The sequence below is a fragment of the Hydra vulgaris genome, chromosome 06 (genome assembly GCF_038396675.1).
Source record: "Hydra vulgaris chromosome 06, alternate assembly HydraT2T_AEP".
Lineage (NCBI taxonomy): Eukaryota > Metazoa > Cnidaria > Hydrozoa > Anthoathecata > Hydridae > Hydra > Hydra vulgaris.
In genome coordinates this window covers 23184673-23197500 of record NC_088925.1, presented here as the reverse complement: position 1 = coordinate 23197500, position 12828 = coordinate 23184673, and the positions used below count along the sequence as shown (strand labels likewise).

The 12828-nt window shown below is 26.5% G+C and overlaps 1 protein-coding gene across 2 annotated transcripts in view; it reads left to right on the top strand.

Moving 5' to 3' along the window:
* LOC101237752 (probable serine/threonine-protein kinase DDB_G0280133) overlaps positions 1 to 12828 on the top strand; it is a 46778-nt gene that overhangs the window by 13133 nt on the left and 20817 nt on the right. Inside the window, exons 2-5 of one of the 2 annotated variants that reach the window (XM_065799627.1) lie at positions 1087 to 1406; positions 1645 to 1690; positions 2875 to 2963; positions 11562 to 11674. In XM_065799627.1, coding sequence (XP_065655699.1) covers positions 1137 to 1406; positions 1645 to 1690; positions 2875 to 2963; positions 11562 to 11674 — 518 coding nt within the window. In that variant the 5' untranslated portion in view covers positions 1087 to 1136. The remainder of the gene's footprint in view (positions 1 to 1086; positions 1407 to 1644; positions 1691 to 2874; positions 2964 to 11561; positions 11675 to 12828) is intronic. The other variant, XM_065799628.1, reaches the window with a different exon arrangement.

Here is a 12828-nt window from a genome sequence, read left to right as displayed (position 1 = left end):
TTTAATAATATTTTCAGGTAAAACACTTCCTAATTTGTCGTAAGCCATTTTAAGTTGCAATATACGCCATATATCACGAGTTAAATCTATTTTTAGTTAAATTGAAAAAATAATTGGTCAGATGTTCCAAAATCTATTTTATTATTTTAGAGTAATGTTATGATAAAAGTGAAAACAAAAGAATATGGTAAATTGAATAAAGACAAGGAAATCTTATAAATAAAGCGTCGTTTTGATTTGTCCACCTTGTTTTGTCCAAGGAAAAATGTAGTTTGTTGAGAAAAATGTGTTATAAATTTTTTTTTTTTGATTCTTAGTATAACTCAAACATTTTAAATTTTGTTGAGAACATAATAAACTATTTAAAAAATAATATGTTTAATTGTTTTACTAGTTTTTTTTAGTTATTGATCAACTTTTGTTCTAAATTTAAGTTTGTCCACCATGTTTTGTCCGATACTGTATACACGTGGTCTAAAACGTATTCACAGTACTGTATATATATATATATATATATATATATATATATATATATATATATATATATATATATACATATATATATGCATATATATATATGTATATATTAGGGGTGTTCAAAAAACAACTTTTTTTGAAATTGTCTGCTGCCCCTAAATGTGTTGTATGTAATAAATTAACACTAAATTAAAAAAATTTTTGAATAAAAAAATTTTTAGGGGTCGCTCAAGACCCTTAAACATCAGGCAGGTCCCTAATATTTAAAAAAAAAAAGTTCTTCAAAAGCATATCATGTTGGGTCTCAAAAGAAGTGAAATTTTATAAAAATTTTAAAAATAGTAAAAAAAATTTATGGAAACACAAATTAAAAAAGTTTGTTTAAAAAAAACTATGAAAATATGTACTTTTTTATTTTTAGTTAAAAAATGGTAGTTTTTAAGCCATAAAATTTAAAATAGTAATCTTTATATAAAATGATTATTATTTTTAGTATTTTTATAAAATTTCACTTCCTTTGAGATATGTATATATATATATATATATATATATATATATATATATATATATATATATATATATATATATATGTTTTAATTTTTTAAATAGGTATTAAAATAAAAGCTTGAGAGATTGTTTAGTTTGAAGAATTGTAAAGAATGTCAAGCTCAATAGCAGAACAAAATTTACCAGAGCATATTCAAAATCTTGATATTAATGATTTTAAAGATGAAATTGCAGCTAGTAATGAAAATAAAGTACAACAATCATTGATACAAGGTGAAGATAATTGCAGAAATGAAAGAAATGATACAAGTGATGAAGATAGTTCTTTGAAAAATAAAAAAACTTCAACACAAAGCTCTGGCGATGAGTATAAAAGTGAAGACGAAGACTCTGAGCCTGATCGACTTCGGAAGCATTTTGATGTGCGTAAGATTTAATCTAATTTTTACCTTTTTATATTTTACCTTATATTATAAAGTTATATTAAATTTCTTTTATTTAAATAAAATTTAGTTTTGTTGATTAATTTATTGTTTTTTTCTTGGTTCATAAAAAGCAGTTAAGTAATTTTATTGGTTAAAGTATAAGTAAGTAATGATAGTTCTATTACTTTGTGGTCGATATTAAAAGCAATATTACATTAGTAATTATTAATTTAAGGATGAAAATACAGAATATGCAAAAGAGAAAGATGACTATATTTCAGGTAAGCTTTTGTAGTCATAAATAAGTTATCCTAAAAAATAATCATATCCTAATATATATTATGTAGCCATACCTGGGTAAGTATCTTATATCTTATCTATAGTAAGCAATTGGGGTTGATATTTGACCATGGCCAGGGTTGTTTTCTGAAGCTGCTACCTTTCTATATGCTGATACCCAAACATGTGCATCCTCATTGCTCAACTTTTCCAAACCACCTTAATCTTCTCTGAGGAACCTTGTCTAATAAACTCATTATTCCTAATCTCGGTCTAAGATCATGACTTTTTTTCTTGTTTTGTCACCACACATCGATCTGATCATCATCTTCTCTCTAAATAAATACAATGCCATATTAATAGGGGAGAGTTGCTCAAATTGAAACAGCGGCTTAATTGGAACACTTGCATTTGTTTTATAAACTTCAAAAATAATACTTTATTTAATGATTTTAAATTAATAAAACAAAAGAACGTTATAATAGTTAAAGATTTCGTACAATTTATCACTGGCAATCTCAATTCTATTATAAGCTTTGAATTAATTGTTCAAATTGGCACTGCAAAGATGAAAATAATTTTTAATTGATTTCTGTTGATTTTACTGGGTATTTTTTCAAAAGAAGCAAACTTTTCTGATAAGGAATCAAAGTATTCCAATTTAGGAATCTGGTTGCTTTTATTGGAACACAATTATGCCTTGACAAAACCAAATTTATTTTTAATAACAGTGCAATTAAGTCAAATTATGGTTAAAAGTAAAGAGTTGTTTGTATTAATCAAATCATAAGTATTTTTATAGTTAAACCATTTTTGGTATTTAACAAAGAGTAAGTATTTGCATACATTTATAATATATGATTTATTATAAATATTTTCCTAGCCCTGGCTATCAACCCCTGCTAAATTGTAAAAAGCTTTATATTTAGCCAGGGCTGGGGAGGTACTTTGTTTAGTTATTATTTATCTATAAATCAGATATTTATAATCAACATAAAGGGCAGTGGATTAAATAATTGGTGGATATGCGTTTGCTTCACTACTCTTATTCAAATTAAATATAAATATTTATTTGCATATAATAATACATTAACGCTTTATAGCTGTTTTATTAGTACACTGTTAAGATATTGGTTACAGTTTAAAAGACTATAAGGTCAAAAAAAATTAATACAATGATTTTTAGTTGACTCTAATGAAGATATATCTGATGAAGATGTATCTGCAGATAGTAGCAATGAGGATGAAGCAGAAATAAATGAGGCATCAGAACAGGTATTATTTATAAGTAATCTTTTGTAATGATAATTCATAAATTATTTTTTTATTTAAAAATAATTGTTACCTTTATAATTATTGTTATTATTATTCTTTCTATATATAAGTACTAGAGATGATGTAGATAAAAACTTGGCTTAGTCTTTTTTACTTGCTCGAATCTGAAAATAAATAAACTGTAAATATAAATATGTGAAAACTGAATAAAACAAACCAATGCTCTTCATAGTTTTCATATATATGTGAATTTTTTGTAAAAATAAAGACAAAGTCCAAGCTTTGTTATTATGAAAAGCTTTTTTAAGCGTATCTCTTCTCAGGATATTTTTGACAGACTTATGGTATCAATTTGATAGATTAAATGGCATTGTTTCTATAAACCTTGGAAAACTCAATATTATGGTTGTTGTTGTGTACATAATATGTAGGGGCTACATTTTATGCAGGAATCTTGCATGTCTTTTATATATTGTTTATCTTAGATTGTTTGGCAAATAATAAAATAAATTTTCTTGTTTACAATGGTATTAAGCTTGCTTTAAGTAAAAACTAAATAAGTTTCTGCAAATTATCTTTCATTTATCAGTTTATCAATGAAAACATAATGAAAATGGAAGTTCTACTGGTTGAAATATTTCATCCTGTTGAAATTTTTTGGGACAAAGCTTGTAAACTTTTGTTTTGCAAACAAAGTCATTTACTTTGAAACTATAATTAATCTGCAAGTTTTTTGAAAAATGGCTTTTGTCATTTTTTTAATTATTTTTTCGTTTTTTTGTTTAGATTTTCTAATTATTTTATTGTTTAATTAATTTATATAATTAATGTTTTCAATATTTAAATTAACTTATTTTTGGTCATCTTGTGTTGCTGACTTGTTAACCATTATAACAGAAAGATTTTATTGAACATTAGATGAAAGCAATGAGACAAGGGCTGTTACTGTTAACATATCAAAAGCTTTTAATAAAGTCTGGGATGCTGATCTGATGCATGCTGGCCTTTTCCATATGCTCTCTTTATTTATTGTATTATTGGAAAGTTTTTTAAATTGTTAAATCATTCTTTTTTAACCACAAGATTAAAGATGTCTTTGATGGACAAAAATCTCCTTCATTTCCAGTAACTTTTAAGCTACCACAAATTTCTCATAGAAACCATCCACTTATGGTACCTGGTTGTTCATACATTCATGGCGCCTGGTTAATTTAAAGTGTTAATTATCTGCTTGATTAAACTTTATCCAGTTAATAAATTTTTTTAAAAACAAATGAGTTTATGAGTTTATCCAATAAATGAGTTTTTTACTCCTGGTTATTGTACTCTATGAAATCCATAGTTATTTTTAAAAAAAATGCACTTAAAATCTCCATATTAGGTGCAAAGTTTTAAAGCTGATCTAAATGAAAGTTATCTTATATTTAATATGAAAATACATAGAGAGAGGTTCAATAAATTATTGAAAGTGAGCCTAGGATTGCAAGAGAAGTTCAATAAATTACTGAAAGTAAACCATGGATTGTAAAAGAGGTTCAAAAAATTATTGGTAGTGAGGATTGTAAGTGGCTATTACACTGTATGCACTAAGACCATACATTAGGCATTGTGATTATGACCTTTCTTTTGATTCACAATTAGTTGGGATATCTTGCTTAAAAACTTGAACATATATTTATATATTACGAACAATAATGCCAGGTTTAATTTTAACAAAGAAAAGGATCAGTCATTTTTAAAAAAGGATCAGTCATATTTAAAACTTTATTAAAGATTAATCTTGATTGATGTTTATCATTAAAAAATTATTATTATAATAGTAATGCAGTAAACTCCCGGTTGTTTGAACTGGCACTTATTTAAATTTCTCATTTATTCAAAGTAATTTTCATTCCCTCTAAATTTTTCCCTTAAAACTCATGCAAATATCTATCAGTTATTCAAACCTGCAGTAATTCAAAATTTTGTTTTTTCAAAGTAATTTTTTGCTCCCTTTGACAAACACCTTTTCAGTTATTCAAAGTTTTTTTCAGCTCAAGATGTCGATGCATTGTAAAAAAATATATATATAAAAAAAAAATAACATCAAAATATATAAAAAGTTGAACTCATTAAATGTTGTGCAGTAAAAATTTCAACATGACATCTATGCTAAAGAAGACAGTACTGACCAAAGGCGTAACTTCAGTTTTGAGGTCCCAAGACACAATGAGACCCCTGCTCCTGGCTCCTAATTTTGCTAATAAGGTACTTAATTAACAGTAATGACCTATAAAAAATAGTTTAATTGAAAATCTGAGTTATATTATATTTTACATCAAAATACAAAGATGTACATGAAAGAAATTTTGTCATAAACAATATAATGTAATAATTTTAAATTTATAATTTTCTGCGCAATTTTAAATGGGCAAATTTTTCTAGAGCTCTATCTAAATTAAGTGATTTTGCAATTGCATTTTCAATAGATAAAATAGATAAATATTTAAGTCTATTTGTTGCCATAGTATTTCTCAAGTAATTTTTAATTAAATTCATTTTAGAAAAGCTCCTTTTGTTTGATGCTGCTGATATTGGTAAAGTTAAATAAATCATTAAAGCCGCAGTAATGTTTGAATAGTTCGATTTTAATCCCCATTTTAAAATTACTTCCAATAATTCTTTTACATCAACACATTTGTTAACTTCTTCCACCATGTTACTCTTGTTTCTTAATGCCATTAATTTATATTCCAAACTTGGTGTAATAAAATTTTTGTATTTTTTGTAAAAATTTTGAGACAAATTATTTCCAAATCTTTACATTCTAACAAATTAGACAGTTCTAAAAAGCTAAAAAATTATCTTAATTCTATTAGAGATTTAAATCTTTTCCCAATTTGAGATAAAAGCAAATCAAAAGTTTTCTTATAAATACTGTCAATAAAAAACTGTTTTTGACTTTTTCTAAAATTTTCTTCAAAATGCTGTTCATCAAAAAATTTCTTACGAATTGAGTGTGTTTGTTTAGGTTTAAAATCAGTTTTAATTCCATACACTTCCGCCATTTTTTTTGCATCACTCTTAAACAAATCATAATTATTTTTAAGTATTTTAAGTGTGCATTTTTCCAACGAATAAATGGCTTCCATTAAAATCTATTCTATTTTTGAAGAAGTAAACTTACTGGGTTAAATTCATTTAATATTTGACTTACAAATTGTAAAATAACCAAAAATTCTGTTTGAAATCGATTTTTTTATATCCAAAGCTTCACTTTCTTCTGATTTTTGAGAAGTCAAAATAATTTTATTGATTGCTTTAAGTATGTCTATAAATCTTGATTTAATAGATTTCTATCTTTCAACCCATCAAGTTGGATTGAGAGTTTTTATTGTAGTATCACTTTCATCAATAAAACAAGACAATATATATTTAAAAATATATTTATTTCTTTCAAGAGTACAAGAAATATATATTTAAAAATATATTTCTTGTACTCTTGCAAAAAAGTTAATATTTCTGGAATATGTTTTATAATTTTATTTATCACTAGATTCAAATTATGAGCATTACAATGAATATAGACTGCATTTGGTTGAGCTTCTTTCATTTTTATTTAAACACCTTAGTATATTTCTTACATAACATCAGCACTGTCATAACCTTGCCCAATCAGTTTATCAATTTGTCTTTTTTCCATAGATTGTATTAATATATTTTTAAAACCTGTAGCATCTCGTGAGGTTACTTCTTGAAATCCTAAATATGATCCTTTTGTATTTACTTTAGGTGGAATTCCATTGTCGTCATTTTCAACATATCTGTAAACTTCACTTAGCATATTCTTTTTTGAGTCAATTGTTGTGTCTGTCATGATAGAAAAAAAATGGGGCAGATTTTATTTTTTCTTTTATTTCTTTTTCAACCATACTTCCAGAGCACTCGATCATTTCATTTTGTATTGTGCTACTCAGATATTTAATTTCCCCTTTATTTAAGAAACGTTTCATTAAGGTATCATGTTCTCCTAGAATATAACCAATATTTCTTGAAATTTTCTATTATATGATTCTTCTGATAATTCATTATGACCCGAAATGCCATAATATTTCTAGCTGATGTAAGGGTTATTTGAAACAATCGATGCTCAGCTTCTACCCAAAATCCTTTTTCTTGTTTTACAAGGTTTTTAGCTGCCATGTCAATACCTGCATTATTTTTCCAAATGTCAAACTAGATGAATTTTTCCAGTCTCTAATACTTTTACGCCAATTTTTGATATTTTTGTCTTGTATAAAAAACATCCAACAAGGTTCGCAATAAACAGCATCTAATTTTATTGAATAGCTAAGCCAAGCTTTAATTGATTTTCCCTTTGTGGGTTGTTTAAAAAGAATACTTTGAGGAAAAGGGTTGATTATTTTGATTTGGATCACCCGGAAATCAAAATTTTTTGGATGCTTGGGACCTAAATCGATAATAATCTTCTTTTCATTTTCAGAAACTGTTTTTTCAATATAGTCGTACAAATCAAAGTTATTAAAATTTAAGTTTGTGTCAAGATCATCAACTTGTTCATTAGTATAATTTGGTGATAGCACTAATTTATTTTTATTATTTAAAACATCTTTTACAATATTTAATGCACAAGTATGCACTATGCATTTGCTATTTTCAAAGGTTGTCTTTATGCCTATGGCACAATTATCATCGTTATTAATATTTATTGATGGTTTATCATCAGTAGTTGCTTCACTGTTGCTAATTGAAGGTTTATTTTCTGTTAGAAAAAATGCATCAATTTTAGCATGTTTTTGTAATTAAATCTTGCTTTTCTTTGTTCCTTTTTTTTATTTGATGCTCCAGTTTTAAATTTTCTTTTTGTTTACATTTTGCAATTTTGCTTGCAATATCTGTAATATAAATATTAAATGTTTTAACTCGTTCTTAGTGTTTTAGTGCAAGAAACACTGTGTTTAATAAGAAAAAGAAGTTTGATTTGTGTTTGTGAGGTAAATAATTGGTAAATTAAACTTTGTAGAAATATTTTATCAAATATTCAGTTCAATAGGTACCTTTCTATTAGAAGAACATAAGAAGAGCAGAGCATCTTACCTTGAATTTTTTTAATAAGTTCTGAGACACTTATGTTTGTACCCTGAAGCAAAACTTTACAATGGCATGAATAACTCATGTCAGAATACTCAAACTCATAAAATTACTTCCTGTCTAAAAAGAGGGGTTTGGGAGCTCTTATATAGGGTAGAGGCCAAGGCCCCTTGGATGTTGTGGTCCCAAGGCAGTATCTTCCTCTGTCTTCCCTTAGTTACGCCTCTGGTGCTGACAATCATAAGAAAATATCTTTTAAAGATTTGGAAAATGGTTAAACTAAAAAGAATGTAGCCAAAAGCTTCCTCAAAACACTTTAACTTACTGGATTAAGTATAAAGAAGACATAATCATTAAAAAATCTAGTCATTTTGGAGCAACGAGACAAAAGTTGAGTTTTGTAAAACATGATTCCGTTGATAAAGCTGTATATATTGTATGGTTTATAATCGCACACGAACAAAATGTACCAAATGATAGACACATCATTAGGGAGAAAGCTATATATAGGTTTCTCCCTAATAGGAGAAATATAGGTTTTGCAAAAGAACTCAACATAATGGATTTTAAGGCTTCAAAAGGACGTCTAGATTAATAGAAAAATAGACGTAATGTTGTTTTTCAAAATATTTCTAGCAAGGAAAGGTCGTGGACAGAAGAAATGACAGCAATTTGGGAGCAGACCCTTTTGCCGACAATCCTCTCTAGTATGAATTAAAGGATACTTACGGCGCTGTCAAGTTTGGTTTATTTTCTTAACAGCTTCTGACAAAAAACTTTTATCTAAAAGGTGAATGATTTGCAGCAGGAAACTTTAGCAAAGTTCATTTAACAGGCCTAGCAGCAGGGTATGAAGTTAGCATAAAGCTGCCATGTTGATCATTGGAAAGGAAGAAAAACCACAATGTTTTAAAGGTGTCAAAAGCTTACCTTGTCAATACAAGTCCCAAAGTCAATCCTGGATAAACTCCAGGATTGACTTTGGGACTTGTACTGTCAAAAGATTTTAGGGCAAAGTTTTTACTGGTTATGTAAAAAGTCTTGATGTAAAGTTCAATGCTGAGGGTAGAAAAATTGCTCTAATCGTAGATAAATGCACAGCTCATCCTAATCTTGACAACTTCATACTAGTTGAATTAATATTTTTACCACCCAACACAACCTCCAAAACTCAACTATAGGACCAGGGAGCCATAAGAACATTAAAGTCTTTTTATTGCATGAATGTTGTAAGGCGCTAGTTCAAATATATTGATGCTGATAAAACGCCCCCAAAGAATAATATTCTTGAAGCTATGAACATATTGGTCAGGTCATGGGGCGCTGTATCAACAAACATAGTAAAGAATTATTTTAGAAAGGAAGGCCTCTTGTAGGAAATACTGATTGCAAATACAAATGGTGAAGCTGATCCTTTCAAATTGCTTGAAGAGAACATCAACAAACTAAGTTTATTAGATTAGGAGTTAGCTGTTGACAGTTACATAAATATAGATTTTGAGATCTGTACAAGTGAAACAATTGGTATCATAGATCAAGAAAATCTGTTAATCAAAAAGCTCCTAGCTTTACTTTCCACTTCTTTACTTTAAAAGAAAGTTTTTTTATAAATTTATTACAAAATAGTTATTTGTTAAGCATTTTTATTAATCATAAACGCTTTAACAAAAATGTTGTTTCACTTCCAACAAAACTGCAAGTTACCATTAGTTAAGTTATAAGTTAACACCAAAAACAAAGAAGAAAAAGAAAGTTTAGAGGGAGAAAGACTTCAATTAATTACCTACTACATCAGTATTACTACGCTTTAAAGTGTACTACTTTACAGCTTATTTAATGTATTAGTAAAAAAATTTTAAATTATTTGATAGTGAATATTTTTTTCAGGGTTTTTCCATTAGCTTACAAACTTTTTTGATCAGCCATTTTAATCAACAATTGGTAGATAGATAAAAATATATGGTTCAGGGATAGATTTTTTACTCTGGTTTCTAGTAATACTTGACTTTTGTACTGGAACATGAAATACTTACTTCGACAACCATTGGTGTGTGTGTGTGTATGTATGTATGTATGTATGTATATATGTATGTACGCATATGCATACATTAAGATTGATGATTGATGAAAAAATTATGAGATTGATGAAATGTCACACGATTTGCCTCCTGAAAGCCAAAATTATCAGAGATTGCACGTGCAATAGAGGTGCTTAAATGTTTGCCTCTTTTTGACAATAACGAAGTCAAAATCTGACACTAAGCCTCGTATTGAAGATGTTTGAAAACATTCTTTAAAAACAAAAAAGCTATCAAAAATAGATGGTTTATTCAAAAAGCTGTAATTAATTATTTTTTTAAAAGACAAAAAAGTTGTGGAAAATGGACAATTTTTTTAAAATTTAAAGAGTTTATTATTTTACAAGTTAAAGACTTATGCAGTATCTTATTCCATCTTATTCCATTTTTCGTCCTTTTTACTTATATAATCTTATAAAATGTTTCATTAGTTGAATTAAATAACAAAAATACAAAATTTATTTAAATAAAAATTTTGATATAAGATTGATTGTTGCATGTTGTTTGCATAATTGGTTGTTTGATTTGGTAACTGAAAGCTGGAGTTGATTAGTTTGAGCGCCCCTAACTGATATACCAGTGCCAAAACTGCCTGAATATGTCACTGAAAAGTTAGTTTTTGTTTTGAGTATGAAACAGAAATTTCTTTAGATTTAATGCAAAGGTCTGTAGTTTTTAACATTTTGCACCATTGAGCAAAGGTGTGGGTCTACAAATGTCAATGTAAATGTGAAAGATTTTTAAAAAAAATTTATGAAGTACTATTTAAAAAATAACATTTAAAAGATTTTGTAAAGCTCTATTTGTTGCCTTTATAAAGTATTATTAGTTGCAAAAAACCATTTTCAGGGTTTTATGGTGTTTTCTCAAAACCATTTAAAATAAGTGTATCATTAATTAAGATTCATATAAGAAACAAATAATATGGGTTTAAATCAGTATTTTATTTTTTTGTTTGCCCAGCAAAACCTAACCTAGGTAAAAAAAAGTTCTATAAGTTTTATACGTTAATATAGGTATACTTTTTTTATAAAAATTTTTTTAATGATACATTCTTTTAAATATTTTATTAATTTGCTGATTAATTAATAAAAACAGTTGTCATCAATAGAAATATTGTTTTTTGTATGCACCTGTCATGATGATGCATTTTGCACATTAACATATTTTTTGTTTTTGTAATTTGTATATAATGCTATTTAAAAAAGTTTTTCATAGTGACATTTATGACACTGTTATATAGACACTATATTTAAGACATTGTATAGTATAGATAGAATTGAATAAAACACTATTTGCTAGATAAATCTATAGAATGCTATATGTGTGTGTACTATATAAAATGTTTTATTATTTTGTTCTTTACAAAAATTATTTCATTTTCTAAGTTTTTGATTTCTAAACAATATTCAATCTATGATTCATTTAGGCAGCAGATGACATACCAGAAGATGAAAATGGAAAGGCAAGTTTTGTACCAAGACGCACAGGATTTTGGGATCATGATGATAGATTTGCTGATATAAACATAGAAGTCTCAAGGTTAGATTTTAAACTTCTATTACCAATTCTTTCATACCATCTAATAATGCAAGACTATTAGATTACAGTTATTTATACTTAAGAAGTTTGATATTTTGCTTTTCTGTAACATTAAACAAAAAAATAAGTTTATGATTACTGTTGCATCTGCATTTGGTTTCTTTTATTTATTTATTGTTATTTTATTTATTTATCTATGTCAGGTTAGCTTAATCAGTGAAAAATAAATAATTTTATTTTATGTAATACATTGAAAGTATATCTGTAATAGCAATTTCCACTTAAACTAAATAAAGAAAACTACAATCACAAAAATGTTACTTTTTTATGATTAGTTAGTGGTAGTTCTTGAAAAAAAAATGATGCAGTATGCTAAATAGTTAGAGTCGGCAATATCCACAACAACTACTTAATTACCATCATCTACTTTTTTCATTTGTTTATAAAATGATTCTGTCAAATAGAAATAATTTTATTAAAGATTTAATTTAAAAATTTGTTAATAAAATATAATTTAACTCTCAATACATCTTTTCATTTACAGCCGTACGGTCATTTTAGCACATTATTTTGAAAGTACTTCATATATAGCCACTTTAGCATATTATTTTGATTTGCCCAAAATAAATTATAGTTTTTTAACAACCTGCTAAGAAAAAAGTAAAGTTTTACTTTATTCGTTAAAAAATTTAATATTTACTTTTAACTAAAGCATCTGCTAAGTAAAAGTAAAATTTTTATTTTCAGCCTATTTTTTTGGTTTAAATATTGAGTTAATAGGTAGAAATATCATTTTTATTAAAACTATTATTTGTTTTGGATGATTCAAAATAATATGAAAAGAAAAGTATCTTTCTTTAAATAAAAGTAAAAACTTTTACTTTTTTTTGTCTTTTTGGGTAAAGTAATTGTCTGTTGTATTTTGTATATTAATACATTCTATTGAATCAATTTTAACACTTAAAACAAAAATTATTACATCGTTTTGAGCCTTTGATTGGCAAAATAAATGTTTGTTTGGCCGATCAAAATTATTTGGTATTTTTTTATTATTCTGTGTTTTTTCTTATTCAGTAATATTTTTTCGCTCTTTTCATACTGTAAACTAAAGATGTTCTTAAAACTATTTTTATTCCAATTATCAAAAACATTAG